This window comes from Paramormyrops kingsleyae, chromosome 4, assembly GCF_048594095.1.
Source record: "Paramormyrops kingsleyae isolate MSU_618 chromosome 4, PKINGS_0.4, whole genome shotgun sequence".
Classification (NCBI taxonomy): Eukaryota; Metazoa; Chordata; class Actinopteri; order Osteoglossiformes; family Mormyridae; genus Paramormyrops; species Paramormyrops kingsleyae.
In genome coordinates, this window is record NC_132800.1 from 32,092,560 (window position 1) to 32,112,732 (window position 20,173).

The 20,173-nt window shown below is 49.3% G+C and overlaps 1 protein-coding gene across 6 annotated transcripts in view; it reads left to right on the plus strand.

Moving 5' to 3' along the window:
* The window catches only part of efr3a (EFR3 homolog A (S. cerevisiae)), a 70,600-nt gene that overhangs the window by 39,216 nt on the left and 11,211 nt on the right, over positions 1–20,173 (plus strand). For all 6 annotated transcript variants that reach the window (XM_072711161.1, XM_072711162.1, XM_072711163.1 and 3 more), the window contains 8 exons: positions 4,645–4,723; positions 9,953–10,088; positions 11,148–11,312; positions 12,005–12,113; positions 13,605–13,656; positions 15,103–15,275; positions 15,593–15,668; positions 18,489–18,650. In XM_072711161.1, the coding sequence (XP_072567262.1) occupies positions 4,645–4,723; positions 9,953–10,088; positions 11,148–11,312; positions 12,005–12,113; positions 13,605–13,656; positions 15,103–15,275; positions 15,593–15,668; positions 18,489–18,650 (952 nt within the window). The remainder of the gene's footprint in view (positions 1–4,644; positions 4,724–9,952; positions 10,089–11,147; positions 11,313–12,004; positions 12,114–13,604; positions 13,657–15,102; positions 15,276–15,592; positions 15,669–18,488; positions 18,651–20,173) is intronic.

Below are 20,173 nucleotides of genomic sequence, written 5' to 3' on the forward strand. Positions count from 1 at the left end.
TGTGTGTGTGTGTGTGTGTGTGTTTGCGTGCGTATCGATGTGCCTGTCCCTGGAAGGAGTCCCAGCTAATTGATACCTTAATGAGAATTGGCCCCTTTATGGATGTGAGATATGGAAGATGTGGCAATTGACATCATAAGCCGAGGTTTAATGTGAGATATGGAGATGTGGCAATTGACATCATAAGCCGAGGTTTAATGTGAGATATGGAGATGTGGCAATTGACATCATAAGCAGAGGTCTAATGTGTGGTATGGAGATGTGGCAATTGACATCATAAGCCGAGGTTTAATGTGAGATATGGAGATGTGGCAATTGACATCATAAGCCGAGGTTTAATGTGTGGTATGGAGATGTGGCAATTGACATCATAAGCCGAGGTTTAATGTGTGGTATGGAGATGTGGCAATTGACATCATAAGCCGAGGTCTAATGTGTGGTATGGAGATGTGGCAATTGACATCATAAGCCGAGGTTTAATGTGAGGTATGGAGATGTGGCAATTGACATCATAAGCCGAGGTTTAATGTGAGATATGGAGATGTGGCAATTGACATCATAAGCCGAGGTCTAATGTGCGATATGGAGATGTGGCAATTGACATCATAAGCCGAGGTCTAATGTGAGATATGGAGATGTGGCAATTGACATCATAAGCCGAGGTCTAATGTGCCCCGCTGTCATTCTGGTCATGCTCCAGACTCGGCAGATTTATGCTTATGATTCTGAGGATGTCTGTGTGTGTCTGTCTATATATAATATATATAGAATGTGTGTTTTTTTTAAGTAGGTATTAATTCTGGATTCTGCAGAGACCTTTCGCTTTGACTCGTGTAATTACCATCCCTGTCCTTCTGATCACGGCCCTGCTGACCTCCCTCGCACCCTGGAGTCTGAGACACACACAGCAGATGCCGCTGGAGACCCGCGTGGCCGACACGCTATTTTGGCGAGGTCGGCGAATGCGGAGGCATGAGGTCCACGTCCCCCGAGAACGGGTCCATTAAAATGCCTTTTACTGGCGGGCGACGGCAAGGCGTTAACTGTGACTCCTACGCTATGCCATCTTTGTGCATTCTGGGCTTCCCCCCCCCCCCCAAAGAGCTTCTTCCTTATTATTTGCTTTAAGGTCTTATAGGTCTATAGGTCTCGATGTGATTTAAGTAAATGTTTATTTTCAGTTGCATGGTTCTGTCTGTGGTGTGTATGAGTGGTGTAGGGTGTTGAAATGGGAAACGATCTGTAGGGGGCGCCCGTGTGCTTAGCTGCAGCCAGGAGAGGTGTGTGACTCGGTCACCTTGGACGCAGGAGGGTGGGGGCGCTAATGAGAGGTCTGAGGGAGATATGAGTCAGTACCATGGACAGCTCCCTCGGACCGAGGCTTGCCATCAGCTTGAAGGTCCTGACCTATTGCTCCACCTGGGCCACCGGACCCACGGGAGAATGGCCGAAAGAGCAGGGAACCCGTAGCACTCGGTTGTGCCGGAGCGCCCGGCGCCTCTCCTCCGCGTTACCGATTGCCATCGACAGGCCACGCCCCCCTCCTCGTACCTACACGCGGCAAGTGGATGGCGGCAGCTGGGAAGCGGCTCCGCCCTGGGAGAGCGGCCCGGCCGAGCGGTGACTCACGCTTCAGCCCCACGCGCCTCATTAAGCCGACCAGGAGGGGGCAGTGCGAGTCGTGAGCTGCACGAGTGGCGTCACGCTGGCAGCAGTGTTGCCGTGGCGCCGGGGCTCCCACGCAGCCTGTGGGAACCTTTCGTCTTTTCTTTTTTTTTTTTTTTGTTCACACCGTGTGTGAAGGTTCGCCGGTCTTATCAATCAGATCCTCGACGGGTGACGTAAACGTGCAGCGTCGCTTTAACGTGGGCAAGCGCATCGATCACTCTGCGCCCGTAATGCCTCTCTGACATTGCCTCCTGTGCCCCGTCGTGCCGCTTAACCTGAATGCATCAGAAAGCCAGACTTAACCGCCACGTAAACTTTATATCTGTAGTGCAGACCCTTTAAATATGTAGCGCGTCCCCACGAGACATGCGTTTGTCAAGGGCTGTCTGAGCCTCAAAGGTCAGAAGGAAAGTTTTTAGTGAATTCATGCCTGGTAACCGCTGTGGGGGGGGGGGTGGTTAGATAATCCAGGATTCCAGTCCAGGAACAGTACTGTACTGGGCAGTGGAAGGCAGGGGGTTTTGCATAGTTGGTATGTTAATCTCCAAGAATAAAAAGGCCTGTATATTTTCACGACCCCTCTCGTTCACATCTGGAATAAAATATCCTCCCCAGCTGTGTTACAGGGCTGGGGATATGATGGTAAAAGCGGCCTGCAGGCATTAGACGGTCGGAAGCCCCTCCTGCAGGAGACGTAAACACAGTGCCTCGCGCCCTGGGTGTGGTGCGTTAGAGACGCACGTGCCCCCCCGCGGTGTTCTACCTGCTTCCTGAATAGGCAATGTTAGCACGCTTGCTGGGTACGGGCTTGGAACCAAGCTTAAAATAGCTTGGGGGGGGGTTGGGCCGGCGGAGGCCATCTCCTGCCAGATTGACGTCACCGATAGCGAGCGCCACCACCATTAGCATGCTGCAAGGTGCCTCCTGGGGGGTGGGGGGGGCGTTGGCCGGACTGGGCCGCTGCTGGCTCATCTGCCAGCTGTGAGTCTGATCCACAGGCAGGCGGAAGGAGGCAGGACTGGGTGTCAGAAGCGTGTCTCCTCACCCAGAACCCCGTAGTGTCTCTAAGCTCACGATGTGTCTCCATTCTGTCCCCGGGCTGCTTCAATAAATCACCCCCCCCCCCCCCTCCTCCCCCCTCACGGCATTGGTGGTGTTAAAAATGGCAGCTTCTCTGCATCCACAAAATGGCTGTGAAAGGTATCGCTAGATTTTAATGCCTCTGTAACTCTCAGCAATTGGCAAGCTACTGAATTTCACTCCGTTAACTTTTTTACATATCCCCCCCCCCCCCCCCCCCGGTATTCCTGCCCCAGAGTACGGCGTGATCAGGCCTCATTTCATATAGCACAGTTCTTACAGTAGATTGATGTGTACAATTTACAGTACTATTTACGTGTACTCGCTGGGATTTGAACCAACAAACTTTGTGTTGTTTGTCTAATGCTCTGCTTGTGGATCTATTGAGTCTGGGCTGCTGTCAGTCACCTGAAGAGGCCTTGGCTTCAGTGTGGCCCCAGGCCTGTCTGGCAGCGATCTCACCTGGTAACGGCACTTGGGTGGCCCTCTTATAATCCAAGCGTTTGCTACGTGGCGATGTTTGGCTTCCTGTTCCAGGTGTGTGAGTCCCAACACCCCTTCCAGCCCCCACCAATGACAGGGGGCTTAGCTTGACGCCGGAATGATCCGCCGTCCGCCGCTCTGCTAGGACCGTGTCCAGTCTGTGTCTCTGGCCGTCAGAGATAAATGAGTAACAAAAAGTTCCTGAAGCACTGACTGCGGTATCAACATGGTGAGGGGGGGGGCTGCTGTGCTTACATGCCAATAATTGGGGACTTCGTCTGAGTGAAGCTCGCATGGGAGCCTGGAGCGTGCCAGCTGGGGGGGGGGGGGTGACGGTGGAGCGTGCCAGCTGGGGGGGGGGGGGGGGGAGCGTGGTGTGATAGCTGGGCTGATTTCAGGCTGATCCGTCTTTGGCCTGTAGCACTTTTATTATAAAAGAGTCTGTGTCTCCGATATTAAATTGATCTTTAATCTTTGGATTCTCTTAAAGTCAGAGAGGCTCCTTGGGAAATAAAAGGCTGTTTATAAGGGAACCTAAAGGCTGCTGCCGCTCTGCTGTGTAAAGCTCATCCATCCTGCCCTCAGTGGCCTGTGTTACAGAGCCCAGCCTGACGCCCAGCAGGCCTACCCGGGCCTGCCTACCCAGGGCCGTAGTGCTTAACCGCGTTCGGCGTCTCCACACTCTGAGCCACGTGTGAAATCTGCGGCGAAATGGTAGCCGTCTTGAGAGCTTTCGATGTTCAGTGACGGGCCAAGCTTACCCGTGATGTCGTGTTCTGCACGTGAAGGTCGTTCCAGCCAGGGACTCTCTCCCTCCTTTCCGTGGGGAAATTCTACAATGGACATATATTATATTTTATCTCTGTATTGGGGTTTCGGTTATAGAGCCTGTTAATGGGATTTAAGAAGGATTTCAATCTTTTTATGTGTGTTGATTAGGTTTGTGTTGGCAAAGTGTCAGTACTCACCGTTACATTTGTCATGCACGAAGTCCAGGCCAGTCAGGCAGCAGCTCCTTCCATCCCAGCCAGCCGCCTCCTTCAGAACCTGAATCAAGAGCGCTTTGCCTGAGGCTGCCGGTTCGAATGGGATTATCTTATTCTGAAAAAGCTTCTCCTTGAGCAGACATTTTGGTATAATCCTGGCCAGCATTATATAGGCAGAGATGGAGAAACAACGATCTAGCTCAGGGTGGTTAGACCCCCTCTGCTGTTCTTACCATCTGAGTGGCCTTCCTTCTTTAAGCTTCCGGAAATCACATAAGGGCAAATCCATAAGCAGGTTAAGCGAGTTAACCAGCTAAATGTCCCAGACAGCAGTGCTAATTTTTTTTTTTGCCCGTTAATGTAAATGTGTTTTGAAAGTCTCTGCATTTGGTGTCTTACATAATTTCCGCTTCTTTCCTTCCTGCAGGCATCTGGATAACCACCACTTGTGGGACCCCAATGAGTTTGCGGTGTCCTGTTTCAGGATCATCATGTACTCCATACAGGTACGCTCCGCTCACCTGCTCTGGTGGCCTTATACTCTGTGGTTATTATATGTATAAACCGTTTTCAATTAACCTATATTTCGGTTAAAAATATTTTTGTTAGTAGTCGTGGGGGTAATAACGGCAGTCTGTGCTTTTGTAGTCGTGTGGATTTTAAGCCGCCCTGAACTTCATGGTTCCGGCCATGTGCTGAGTGGCGATGGCCTCAGTCCAGGCTTTAACTCTGACTTTCTCTGGGAATAACCGGATTTCCTAAGAAACTTGCAGTTTGAATATAGTCTGATGAAATGCCCCGAGGCGGATGACCTGCTATATTGGATTAAAGGTCAGTGATACAGTTTTGGCGAAGGGCTGGGAGGCTTTATCGCTTCTGCCGGGAGCAGGGAGGCCACATGGCCGACCCCGTGCTGTCTGGCAGGCGGGGGCCAGAGGTGTCGACGCGTGGGGGCGGAGACTCTGAAGTGCGAATGTGCGTCTAGTCTGGGTGGCTGACTAGGCCTGTCTCCCGGGTCTTTGTTTGCGTGTTGGATCAGGCATCAGGTCCTGGGTGGGAAATTGTACTTTGCTCACTGTTGCCAGAGGAGTAGAGAGCTGTGGGGAATCCACAGCCGCCACCCCCCCCCCCCAAGAAGGATTTCAGCTAACCGTAGTTCTATAGTAAAATTTCGCTATGCGGTTTTGTGGCAGGTGGCAGTAAGAGGTGGAGGAGAATGACAATAGAATGCATTTAATGAAAGAGCAACTGGCTGGTTTGGCCGTTGAATGAAAACGTCAGGTACGGCGTGGTTTTTGTGCCGTGCGTCATGGAGATGCGGGTGGGGGGGGGCGTCCACCTGCTGTCGTGCCCATCAGCCTCCCGGGTTCAACGAGCTTTCAATAAACAAGCGGCCTTTTTTAGTGAAAATTTTACCGCCAGCCCGGCCAAACAAATACTGCGCGATTGCGCGTGTTAATTGATGTTTCCCCCGCTTTCCAAAGGCCTTTGAGTTGGACAGGGAGGCGGCCATCGCCCGATAAAAGCCGGGTTTGATTCAGCTGGGTCGTGTGCGGTTTTATTCGTTTTTATTAGGGTGAAATGGCAAAAACAAAAAAGACAGAAATTCCGTAGTGAAAAATGCCACAGAAGACAGGAAAGGGAACAGAGCCGGCGGTCCGGGGTGAGCCCGGGCCTCGTTAGAATAGACTAGAACGTGGGTCGAATGGGCAGACAGGAGATCTGCTCGCGCGGGGTCCTCTCTACTCCATCTCTGCTCCGCAGAATGGCAGGATGTTGTCATAGAGGGAGAGAGATCAGTGCTGGATGGCAGATACATAGAAGATCTTTTCAGTACCAATCAAAGACGAAGCTCTGGTGCAAAGCAGTGTGTTCTGACGTCGTTTTCTCTCCTAGGACGTATATTTACAGAGACCCCGGGGTATAAATCAGACTGACCAGCCAGGTGTCAATGTTAAAACCTTCAACTTCCACTTTAATTCCCCCCCCACCCACCACACACTGTAAACCACCGTTTCTGTTTCCTGCTGGGAAGAAAATGGATGAAATGGGGGTGGGGTGATAAGTCAGGGCTGACATTGTGCATCCATGCCAGCAGAAGGCGCCGTTTCCAGCACGACGTGTTTACACTGCCAGATGGCGATTGCAGTCCGATGCTGTGAGGTGGCTCCTCATTGGCCAGTGCAGTTCCTCTTTAGTGTCCCCTCCGTCCTCAGAATGTTTGAAATCTCTGATTGATCTTGCGGTTTCCATGTGGTTCCCGCAGTATGTCCACCGCTTTTTCCGTACTTTTGCTCTATTCCATTTTTGTTGTATGTGAAAATCCCACGACCATCATGGTGTGGAGGAAGTTGGGATGGTGTTGAAGGTTATAGCCGTCATGTCACATCTTCAAAGGATTTGAAAATACAAACTACTCTCAACCCGTTGAATTGCAAATAATTAATTGCCCTAAATTGAACATTTTATTATTGCTGTTCGGATTCTGCGTTTCCATCATTTTGTATTTGATATTAGCAGAATTAGGATTTTTTCCATTGCTCTAAGATTACTAATTAAGAGTAATCTTCAGAAAGAGTGGGACTCCCTGATTTATTCAAAAACAAATTGAGTAGGATTATCAATTATGAAACATGAGAGCCTCAGACTAATCAGAGACTCTTGGTATTCTAATGGAGATAAATGACTTAAAGACCCAACGATTGCTGCAGAAGATCAGGCAGTTTGTAAATGCAATACATTCCTACTGGCTGCTGAGAATTGGACCACGTGAGAGGCTTCTCTCAAGGTTTAGCAATAGTCCTGCTAAAATATTTGGTTTATGGGTATCTTGGATATGTAAATGACTAGTAAACTCAGAATTCATTCTTCTTTTAAGTGCAGCTGGAAATATGAATGTAAGAGGCCTGTGTCTCTTGTGGTCCTGTTGAGGGTGCTTACGACTAAGCTTGGGCAGTATCTAATTTTTAATACCATCATACAGTCCAGACACTATAATGCAGTATATAGTATTTTGATGGTATTTTCAAAAGCTACGCTAATCAGCCATTTTGAAATCTTGAGGGTTTGGTACGTTATATCCTGGGGACCCTCTAACTAAGGCTGGTTGTTGCATTGACAGTAGTTTGCCTAACTGACCGCTAGGTTCCGACATGAGGCCCGACTTGCGTGGATTTCTCAATGCCCAGGAAAGCAAAGTTCACCTTTGTTCCACCTGGCTGTCCGTCACTGACTCCCACGCTGGCCGGGAACATAGCATCTCCTGAAATGAACTTTGTCCTGGAACCATCGTTTCATTCTCCGGTTTCGGTTTTTAGCTCCTAGCTCTTTTATTGCTGCATTTTGCTCCTAAAAGCCAGCTTCCTACGCTGATGAGTTTTTTATTAAAGGGCTGGATGGCGGGGCGGTGCACTCGCCTCTTTCATGCTCCGTGACCGTCTGAATTACAATCGCTGTCATTTAACGCCTGCTGTCCCCCCACTGAAAGTCCTGTTTTTACATCATAGCCACACTTTCTTTATCTGCCTCATGGGGTTTTAGTGCACAACAGAGTAGCATGATGCCTTTTGCTTTTATTGGCCAGTTGCCCAAGCTACCCCCCCCCCCTCCCCCCCATCGTCCGGGTTCGTGACTTCCCTCCGGTTAAAGGATAAAATGGATTTTTATCCCTCATCTCCCACTGAGGATGTGGGTGTTTTTGTCGCATGCATTTTTGACGGTCTGCTTCTGAAGGACCAGACTGACATTGTGTAGGATGTGACCGCCATGTTTGTCGCGTGAGCTATGGCTTCAGGAAAGCAATGCTTTGTTTGACATGTGCACAAGTACCAGAACAGGTACATGGGAATGCTTCTTTCACATCTCCCATCTTGCTGTTCTTTAAGGCGTAAGGCGAGAGTTCAAAGGTCTTGCTCAAAGGCCCAATGGAGATATGACTTGTTCTGCCAAGGATAGGATTCAAACCCGCAACCTTCTGAGTGCAGAGGCAAACAGGCTTAACCCACTGAGCACACACTGCTGCAGCTGACTTTAACATATTCCCATGCTCCGTGCCCAAGCCTCTGTAGTACATGGATTGCGTGGGGGCGGTATTTCCGTGGGGGGGGGGGGTGCATTTCCATGTGGGGACTGGACCCCATTCCTCATGATCTCTCCCTTCCCTGCCGACTTGGACTCCCAGTTCCTTGTTAAAAATAACGAGTTATTTCTCCCACGAATATCGCGTGTCGGAAATGGACTGTACATTTTATATGGGGGGGGGGGCTGGCAGTCCTTAGCCATGGGGGCAGTAATAAGAGCATGTCTGGGGGGGTGGGGCTGTCTGGGCTTCACCGACGAGTCATCTCCTCCCTAATGAGATGAGGGGCACCCAGTGTCCGCTGTGAAGGGACACCCAGCACCACCCAGCGTGCTGAAGTTAGCACTTGCTTATTTAGCTCTCCCAACCCCCAGCCCCCCCCCCAGGAGTGGTGAAAATCCTAATTCTGGCTAAGTATGCCCCCCCCCCCCCCCCTCACAAGTTGCTGCCCTGGCCAGTTGCTCATCTTTCCCATGGCAGCATCTGCCACTGGTCCTAATGTTCTTTGTCTAGTGTGTGTCGCTATGGTAATAGTAAAAAATTTACACTCCCCCCCCCCCCCCCCCCAAGAATGTCCAAGCCCCTGGACATCACGTCCCCAGGCCCACGTCTCTCCCACCCTCTCTTGGTGTCTGGCTCGCTCCCTCCGCCTCCCTGCCCCCCCCCCCCACCCCCCTTCACGCCTGTCTCGCTTTAATTGGCTGCCCTGTCCACGCTCACCGGGTGGCCAAACCAGCATATTCGCGATAAGAGCCGATCGATTCGCTCAGAGTCTCCCTTCGCCGGAGAAGTGGGGCATTGTGGGTAATCTGCAAAGGATTTCGCGCTCACGGCGAGAGAGATGGAAGTGTTTGTCAGGACCAAAACAACCCCCCAACCCCCCCCCCCCCCCGGCCCACCCCTTACATATTCAGCAGATACGCTCCGCTAAGATGTGCATGCTGAGAATCTCAGATAACAGGATTTCCAAGCTCAGAGGCTTGGAGATGCTGCTGCAGATCCCCACCCTCTCAGTATTCAGGACGCCGCTGACAAATTGCGCTTCACTGGGTTTTATAAAATAAAACTCTGTGTGCTTAAAATGGCACAACGATCCATTGTGCTGATGGAAGGGAAACCGTTTCACCAGCCTGAAAGATGCTTTTTAAGCTTACGCCTCTTTGTCTGTATTTCTGATCCGGGATGTTAGTAGACCAGTTACCCAGTGCCACATTCGTCTGTCCATCTCCCCATCGCTTATCAGATACCGAGTACAGAAGGTGGAACCTATACCAAAAGGTATAGGGCACAAGGGAGGAGAAACCCTGGTAAAGATGCCAGCCCATCGTGGTGTATATTGTCACACTAACTTGGCCGGTAGCCAGGCTCAACGTCCATGGAACAAACCAGATGAAACCTCAGGCCAAAGCAGCTATTGATGGTGTGATGTACCTGAATTGTATGAAATTCCAGATCTTTCAAATGACCAGAATTTCCTTTCCAGTGGCTAGGTAGAGATGCTGCTTTAAATGCGAGTTAGTCTGCGCCAAACCTAGCATTCGCTAACTCTCATACGGAGGCGGTCTGTCGTGTCCTGTCCGTGTTTCCGTCCTGTTTGCGATTCCCCGTCACCCTCAGCTACATCAACGCCGCCGCCTCTGCTTTTCCCGAATCCCAGGCCCAGCATTCGCACCACGTGATCCAGCAGGTGCTGAGCCACCTGGACACCCATAACAAGGACACGCCTCGGGTGCGAGCTGGCATCGTGCAGGTTCTCCTGGAGACCGTGGCCATCGCCGCCAAGGGATCTGTCGGTGAGTGGCCGGCTCCGTTCTCGCCAGGGAGAGGTATGTTCTGCAGGGTGCTGGACCCAGACCTAGAACCCCATTCAAATAGCAGCTTGTGACGTCTCCAGGGGTCGTCCAGTGGTGGTCGTTGATGCTACACGTCTTGATATAATGAGTTAGCTTTGTACTTTAGGGTCTTTGGAAGTCTTTGTCTTTCTAGATGTCTACCCCAACACGCGGTGTTGTGTGCATGTGCTGTTTATGTAGCTTATATTTTATTGATCATATTTTGAAAATTTATTTCCCACATTTTCAATTCCAATACCACCAATTCTCGAATGGGTACTAGCTGGAGAGGGAACCAGGGTTGCCAGTTAGAAATAGTGGGGAAAAGTGAGCTTGTATTCTCTGCTCGCTGCATCTTAAGTTGTTTCAGTGACACCTGAGTCCTTAATCTCAGGTTTGTCAGACTGACACGCAATTCCATCATGGCTGTTTCTGCTGTTAGTCTATATAATCACAGTGTTCTGTGTTCAGGTTTACATGAACACTTTGCAGTCCTGGGGTTAGGCCTCGTACAATTGGCCCTGCCAGATTGTGTGGATTCACATTCATTAAGCAGTGAAGCATAGTTCACTGCATTAAAAAAACACCGCAGTGTTAGTAATAACTTTGCAGTGGCAGTGATAACATTGCAGAAGCTGGTAGAATGCAAATGCAGTAGATAATTGGTTCCCTATTTATGAAATTACAGCTTGAATCTGTAAAATACATGCATGTCATTTATTCCTGGTTAGAATTCCTTTCCAAACTATTTTTTAACACCTTTAACACATTGAATTTTTGTAAATGCTATTAATAAATTTTCTATCCTCTAACCACTTCTCCTGGTCAGGTGCCAATCTTCCGATCTGCGGTCTAAAAAGTTCACTGCTGACAGGCTTGTTCCCCAAAGGGGAACCTTCCGGAAGTAACGGGTCTCTGGTTAAAATCACACTGGCACAGTGTGATCTCACTGTTGGCACAGGTGCCCTGTTCCCATCTGAGGCGGCCGTGTGCTTCCCCCCCCCGCCCCCCCCCCCGCAGGCCCCACGGTGCTGGAGGTGTTCAACACGCTGCTGAAGCATCTGCGCATGAGCGTGGACTTCGAGATGGGCGGCGACTCCAGACGCACCTCCTCCGCCAGCGTGGTGTCACGCACCAAGGAGAGCGAGGAGAGGATCGTCCAGAACGCCATCATCCAGACCATCGGTCTGTCAGTCGGACCCCAGGCTCCATTACCCATTTGGGGCTCGTGCTCGCTGACGCGCAAACTATTACCCATTACCTAAAGGTGTACTGGTTATGTGTTATTTCATTCAGATTACCAGTCCAGTATAGGTTCAGGTTCTACCTATACCTACTTGATTTCTTTAATATACCTGTTGATGGTACTATCCAGGTAATGGTATAGGATTCTCCTTTTTCTTCCTTGGTAATATACCTATAGTAGTATACCATTCAGTAATATACTTCTAGTAATATACCAAAATTTTGAATGGTAATATATACCTGTAGATGGTACTGCCTTTACCTGTTTGATATCTTTAATGTAGCTGCAGATTTTAAAACTCGTCCGACTGTCTGATACATATATTATGTGATCTTTGTTAGTTTGGTCAGTATGGCAGACTTTTACACTATTTTCCCTGAAGCATAAGCAAATTTTTGCTTTTTTTTTTTTATGCAAAAACCGCACAGTCTGAGCTGCTTAACCTATCAATTTATCCGCATTAATCCTCTGTGGCTGCAGGTTAATGGTAATGGGTTTTATCCCCGTTAACTTTAATTATAGTAATTTATGTCTCCAGCATACGTGGAGGGTTTTTTCTTTTTTTTTTGAGCGTGTCCTTTATTTTCGGACCTAAAAGGGACTTTGAGGGGATCTTTGCTCCATTTTCCAGGCTTCTTTGGGGGTAACCTTCCGGACTATCAGCGGGCGGAGGTGATGATGTTCATCATGGGCAAAGTGCCCGTGGACGAGGCACCCAGCCTGGACACCGCCAAGATCGGGTGCGTCACGCCGCCCGGCATCTCTGCAGACGTGAAGGGGTCCAAAACTCCCCCTGTCCTATTTCCAGAAAAGAGCCCTTAGATTCCCATCTCAAAATGTAAGGTTAGAAGATTTATTTCAGTTCAGATATTCGCGAGGTTAGTTTCCAGAACCGTCGCGAATGAGGAGGATTTGCGGATATTTGGTAGAGTCACTAAAAATGGTAATATGTGCTTATTTCTATAGTTTAAACCCTAAATATGACCCCAGTCATGCTCCCAAAACACTTTAATTTCATTTCAAAGTTAGCTTAATACACTATCAAATCAAATGTTTGATGCAAAAATAGAGTACAGTATCGCCTAACTGATATTTGTCACACTAGCACATTTACAGTACAATATACTAATGTTACCCCTACTAATTCATAGAACACGGCATTGGTTGCTGTTTTCTTTTGCATTCACAGTAAGGTTAAATGAGTAAATGAACAGTACTGTAAACTTATTGACAGAAGTCATATACGTAACCAAGGTACAATTCAATACAATACGTAAAGGAGACATACTGTATGTACCGGGTACAGGTATTCAATCAATAAAAAATTACGTAACGACGTACAGAAATAAGTTGTAAAAATACAATGTGCGCTAACCACGAAAGAGAGCAATCAAAAATACATACATTAAAAATATTTAATAAAAAGCAGTATTATGGGTACCAATGATGAATATTGATTTAAGATAATGATGATTATGAATTAGCTGTGCAGTACGAAATATGAAAATAACTGCATAGCATACATGAGGAGTTACAGCTCCAATGAAATTTTCGTGAATCTGTGAATTCGCGAGTCACAAAGCGCGAATGCACGAGGGCTGACTAATCTGGTAATTTGGGTCATTTTGTAACGAGGGATTATAAGTAAGTAAATGCATTTTTATAACTCTTCGAAGCATCAGAGTCAAATCCAGTTAAAAATATAGTCAGGCTGGTGTCATTTATGGGGTCTGCAAAAACCTGAGTGTCAGCCAAGTCTTAAGTGGTGCATTTGTACTAAAATTCTTAGAAGGGCATCCTTAGACGTTCTGTAACCGCGAAGCACTTTCTTATAAGTATTTTATTGCTGTTTGATGTTTCCTAGATATAGCTATCAGCGATTTGAGTTGAGTTCGTTTTTTGCAGTTTTCCTCATATCCTGTTTAAGTTCTATTGGTTAAGCATCTTTGATTTAGAGAGTAGTAACATGTTTAAACTAAACTACTTGCTTTATGGTTTGTGAGCTCATGCTGGTAAAGCTAAATCTGACTAGAACACTGTCTGTTTCAGTAATTTTAGTAACTGTGGATGTTTTTTTGTGTGAATAGAAATTTACATGATAACACAGTAAACAGGGAGTTGGTGTAGCATGTGCAGAATATCCTTTCACAAGGAATGTGTGTGTTTCTTTTTTTTGACATCTCCATACGTTCCCCAAACATTCTCCTTACGCTGCATGTTTGTTTCCACAGGCAACTGGGCATGAAGCGGATTCAGATGATGCTCCTCAGCTCACTGATCATGGCAAGTTGCTCCGGCCTGAACAGACCCCAACGAGCCCCCGGTGCTCAGTGACGGAAATGACGGCCGCGTGACAGTCCGTCGTGCGTCTAAGCTTCTTCATTTCCCAGAGGACGTCAGGTGACCTTGGACTGCGTTCTTGGAGAAGAGGGTCGCGCCAACCACTGCTCTTGGGTGAACCCATCAGTGACTAGGCTGACATCTTAAGATCCTGCCCTTGACTTGAAGGATTTGCGTTGTTTCTCCATAACTGTTCAGGGAAATATTTACTCTGAATTGCCCTGGTGAACATGCAGCTGTCTAAATTGACCAGCCTGTAGATGTCTCCATGCTCTAGGCAACCCCCCCAGTCCAGTAATGACATGACATGACCTGGCCCGTGAGCCCCCCCGCAAGTCTTCATCTAATGACTAGTTTCCTGTCTACCTAAAGGTATGATGGGTAAAAATCGCAGGAGCGGATTGTCAGGCAGAGAGGAGGCCTCGTCTCCTCCGGCAGGAAGTGATGCGCGGGGGACGTGTCGCCCCCGCTTGCATCCGGGAGTGTTGAAAAAGGTTAAACTATTTATAATTCACTGCAGCTGTGGCCGTGAGGTGAACCCCTCTATCTTGCCCACCATGGCGCGGTTTAGAGCTGGGGGGGGGTCATGTTTGCCCACAGGCTCTGCCCGATAAATCGAAGCCGTCAGAAGGTCATCCGACCTGGTCAGAAGGTCTGAGATTACAAGGCGCTACTCTAAGAGGATTGTCTTAATGCAACGTGGCCACAAGCCCCGGCGGCTTCTGGGAATGTGTGACGCTTCCGGCATCTTCCGTTTCCCGCGGCTCGGCGGTCCATAGCGATGGTGGCGCGCGGCTTATTTGCTTAGTAACCTTTACGTACGTACGTTACGTACGTAACGTGATGGCATGGCATGGAGATCCGCTATTCGTTTTAACATACCTGTCCAAAATCTGCACGTGTCGAGATGGTTAAGGTTTGAGTGGCTTTTCTTCTGGCCCTGCATCTCTCAGAAATCCGCTCATTCTGGAGCTGTATCTCTTCATCTCTGTCTTCTCAGGTCACAGTTTTTGTCCTTACACCGTAATCCTTTTCTCAGAACGTCTCCCGGTGCGTGTCGATGTCGAGTTATACGGGGGCGCCGTAAGGAGTGTACAGGTCGCGTAAGTCAGGCTTTGGTGTGAAAGGGCAACCTTTGATGCTACAGAACACGTAGTGTTGTGGACCTGGATCTGTGCTTATGGGAGTCCAGAGAACATCTGGAGAGCTTTTTAAATAGCACCTGACAGATGCCTGACTTACTGCTGAAAGGTTGACTTTGACATTGTCAGAAAAGACAGTTTCTGAGATGCATGAATGGATTTCTAAGGCGTGAGATTTGGGTCATGGCTGCTGGGGGGGTCTGCCCCCGCCGTGCCGTAACACCTCACCTTCTCCACGGTGCCCCAGGTGACGTCCGGCTTCAAGGCGAAGACCATGTCTGCTGCCCTGCCCCCGCCCTTCTTGGATCCGCTCTTCTCCGTCTCCCTGATGGAGGACAGTGAGCTCAGGCAACTGGTGCTGGAAATCCTTCACAACATCATCGATCGCCACGACAACCGGGCCAAGCTCCGGGGCATCAGGTAATGCCCAACTGACAGCTCCCGTCCAATCACACGCCAGGGCTCCGCCCCTCGTTAAAGGCTGGATTGGAATTGGAACTGGTCTGGATAAGCAGGTTTTTGACAACCATAAATAAACATGTTCTCAGGAATAGACTGGCAGGTGGGGAAGGTAATACTCAAATCTGCAAAACTTAAGTGTGAAATGGTACTAAATTTTCGGGAAGTTTGTAGTAAATCTGCATGTGCATTAATGGTGTCTGTCTGCGCTTTTGCCTGTGGGACGCCATTGCCTGTACTGCCCCAAAGCCCATTAAAAAGCTTCGCTTTGGCTGCAGGATTATTCCCGACGTTGCGGCCTTGAAGTTCAAGAGGGAGAAGATATCCAAACAAGATGTCAGCTTTATGAAGAAGGTAGTAGCTCTTCTTATATGTGTGTTTTGTGTATTTTATTTATATTACATGTGTAACACTGGCAGTAAAACCCAAGATATATGAGCTTGGGTCCCAGATTTCATCAGTTCCTCTCAAGCCATAATTTAGGGATGTCAACAGCCAATAACACCCAGCCGCAGACAGAGCCGTGAGCAGCGTGCCTGGGCTCACAATCTCATCAGCGCCCCCTATGGGATGGATGTGTGAGCTGTATACTTACGGGCCACCTAGACATGGGATCGGCTGTGCCTGTCGGGCCGTTAGGACGGGGCCGGATGTGGCAGCTGCCGTTGTACGGTAGCCCATCTCCAGCAAAACAAACTTCAGTCAGCAGTTTCCCTCACCTATGGTCTGAGGAACGAGGAAGAGATTTTTTTTTAACAAGGTGTTGCACTTCATCCGCAGCCGTTCATCAAGCGCGGATGTTTGTCAATAACGGCCCCTTTCCCTTCTCGAGTCCCTGTCCATCTCCCCACGCCTCCCGTTCCACGCACTCTTCCGAAACCTTGGATCTCGCTCGCTGTGCGCGAACGCCGATTCCTGCTTTCCACTGTCATTATCCTAACGATTTTGCGGAATGCGTTACCCGTTCTTAATCCCGCTAATTATAATCGGAGAGGGCGAGAAGATGAATGGCATCGATCCGTGGGCCGAAGCTGAGAGGCGCACGGCCGTGGGGTCGGGATGGCGTGGGGAAAGCCAGCCCCTGTCGCCACGGCGATCGATGCGGTCCCTGTCCTTATTAGCTTTTCTAAGCCCGGTCCCGTTCCGGTTAGCGCTATTCTGCAGAGTAAAGGGCCTCAGTCTCTCTGATGGATGGTAATCGCACCGGGACCGTGGTGGATGGGATTGGCCGTTAGTCTGGGTCAGATGGCCTCGGGGTTCTCGTGGCTGAGCCGCATCCCGGGTGCCGGTCTAACCATCATCCGGTCCCGGGTTATTACTGCTGGGTGGTGAGGGTGGTTGGTTTTACCACCCGTCCCCTCGATGGCTTTACCCCCGCTTGAGAGAGTGCATTGCAAGGCTGCCCCCGCATTCCCCACTCTGCTACGCCCCCCCTCCCCCCGAATTCCGAACGATGTCTGCTTGATCCTGTTAGCGCAGCGCATCGCCGCACGAGAACATCTGTGCTTGGAGAGCGGTGGCAGACACTGTGCTTCGCTCCTGCGTTTCCTTTAGATGAGAAGATTCCCTTCGCTTCCGTTCCAGGGATCCCTGAATTACTAGGTCCCGTCCTTTGGCTCCAAAAAATGAGGAGTTATTTTAAACGCTATGAAAATGGCTCATTCATACCTGCACCAGATTTTTGTACTTGTGCAGTTTCATCTCTGTTACTGAAGGAACATCAATCTGATGTCAATGGTATAATTGAAACCAGGCTATTGATGAATTTAATTTAATCTAAATATGAGCCATAAATTGATGGCTGATGTTAAATGGATACAAAAACAGGGAGCAGTTCAAGCTTGCGTCTTCTTCCACGCGTATCCAGTGTAGCGCAGATGTAATGTCAGCCTTGAGCAGGTTATTCGGATGCACGGCTCGCTGCTGCCCTCTATTGGTGAAGCGGAGAGGTGACCGGCCCCATCGCCTCAGGGCAGAGATGGCCGTCGCTGCGTCCGTCGTGCCGCCGTCGGTGGCTCGCGGCGAAGCGGTGTGGCGCTTCCACGGCCGCCAGTCCGAGTGCGTCATTCCGCTGGTGCCCATCACAGCTGAAAATAGGGAGTCTGCGGCAGCAGATGGTTTCGCATTTCAGCTGGAGCTTTCCGTGAGAATCGGACGAAAACGGCTACCGTGGGAATGTGCCGGGGAATGAGGGCAGGATAGTCCGGCAGATCACACCATCCATCGTACACCTTCTTAGTCTGCCTGTCTGTGCCTCTCTCTGTCTGGCTGTCTCTCTCTCTCTCTCCCTCTCTCTCTCCCTCTCTGCCCTCCTCCTCTGATTGAGGGAACCTTGAGATGCGAACGGCCACTGACGATGAGCTACCGGCTTGACTAATGTGTCCTGTCTGCCTCGCCATCAGTCCGACACGCTGCAGGATTGTCTCCGTCCGCAGATGTGTTAATCTGTGTTTAGGGACACAGCCCGTTTTGTGAATAACCACACATCATGCGCGCGGCCATATGTTATGTTTACCTCATTTAATCGCGCGTGTCAACATTTATTCACGCGTTGGTTAACAGCATATTTCATTTGTCCCGTTTCTTGCTTTTGAAATTAATTCGAAAGCATTCTGGATGAATTAGTATTCATTTTTCAGCATGTAATTCCCTGCGATCTGTCACGCCGTCCGTGTATTGGCTTGCGGTTAAAGCCCCCCCCTCCCCCCCCCCCCGGTATATTTCGGAAAGGACAGAAGGTGCGATGGTGGGATTACTCACTTCTCATGACCAGCCTAGCTGTCCTGTGTGCCGCCTAGCGCCGTGGAATCCTGCCGTTAGCCAGCGCTAACTTGGCTAAAACATAGTAAAATATTGCGTTACAGTTCAGCCTGTATTTATCTTAAACCAGGGGTCTCATACTCCAGTCCCGGGGGGCCAGAGCCCTACACAGTTTTTGGTTCACCCTCATTTAACACACCTGATTCAACTCTTTATGGTAGTTACCACACAGCTCTTGAGCTGAATCATTTGTGGTGGAACAGGGAAAGAACTAAGCTACACAGGGCTCCGGCCCCCCCAGGACTGGAGTTTGACACCCCTGTCTTAAACTATTCTCTTATTTTCCAGTCATTCCAACTTTCCTCCATGCATTCAGGCTTGGTGTTTTGACTGTCCCCATCTCTTCTCCACCAGCATGGGCAGCAACTGTACAGGCACATCTACCTAGGCTGTAAGGAGGAGGACAACGTCCACAAGAACTTCGAGCTGCTCTTCACGGCCCTGGCCCTCATCACCATCGAGCTGGCCAACGAGGAGGTGGTCATCGACCTCATCCGGCTGGCCATCGCACTGCAGGTATCTCATCTCACACCCTGCTCCACAACTCGGCAAGCTCTTAAATGTCACGCCCTAGAAGAGCAACCAGCACACTTCCCCTTGGAAAAGAGTGAAGTATTTTTTTCCCTACCACGCTCTGTTACTAAGACTGCAGATTGGGGCCAAGTGATGTCATCCTGGGGGTGTGATGGTTTATCTTCCCGGAAATGTTTACGAGCCGTGAACAAGTCGACTTAAAAGGTGGTGGAAATTATGTGTGGTGGCGCAGGAAGATGCACCAATACTGTAGAAGGATCCAGGCGTGATGTTTCATCGAACTCAGCGTGTCAGAAAGCTCCTTTTTCAGATAGAGGCTTGCAGTTCTCTTCCCTTATGGAGGCCGCATCCTGCCCAGTAGCACCTGCAGGGGGAGCAGTAAGGCCCCCCCTACCCATCCATTCATTTCCGCCCACTCCACGCTCAGCAGTGTTGCTCCACCTCGAGGTTCTACCACTGTTATTTTCATAATTATATCTGCCCGGACTGTACGCCGTGCATCCTAGCTGCTGTTTAAATGTTGCTTTGACATAGACGATCCTTTGTTATTAATACTGCTGTTTTTGATGGTTGAGTAGCTGCATGTTTGAACAGAACACAGATGACCTCATGACTTCTGTGCGATTTTTTTTTAGCTGTGTCGATTGGGTTGTAACGTATTTTTAAAATTTGATGGATTTGGTCTTGTGTGGTCAAGAATCGATTAAACGAGTTTAATTAAAGTGAGCATGAGTCATACGCCTCAGTCCCGGGGGTGTGGCCTTGCCCTCTTTCCTTGCCTCAGCTGATTAGACTAACCAATGAGGATGCTGCAGATCTTGGCTGCGTAATACAGAATGGCTTGCCCTCAATATTGCTGAAAAGCCTGAAACACTGTTGTGTTAATTGTGCCACAGGTTTCAAAGCTTATGCTCAGGGAGGCCCTAACGGCCGCGCTTGCATTATATGACCCCAAGGGGGCAGCGGCTATTGTTTTAATTATGCTGCAGAATTGGGTATTTAATTTCTTTAATGGAGGAACAGAGAACTTGATGAGGCTCTGGTGAGTGTTAATTGTAGTCGGTGGCTCCCCCAGCACCTTGTGTTTTCATTAAGCGCCATCAAGGCTCGGCAAGCTATGCAGCCCCCCTCCCCCCAAAGGAGAGCCTTAAAGGAGTCAGCTGGAGACCATGTGATCTTCACTGACCCCAAAGACTACACATTTTATACGGGAACTTCTGAATAAGCATTTCTGTTATCATCTTGAGGTCTTCCTTTGTAATATTAAGACACGCAGTGAGGTCAGGTTTTTGTTATGATAACGCGTAAAGGGAGAGCGGGTCTCCTTTGGTTCCTGAGACCTCCCTACAGCCAAAATCTGCCTAAATCATCGCTGAGAGTGATCTGCCAATCAGGCGGCGTGGCAGCTTCCCTTTCCCTCCTATCCTGGGTCAGCGAGCGCAAGTGATGTAATCAAGCAGGAATGAGCAGCAGATGAGCGAAGCGGAAGTGACTGTCGCTGCTCC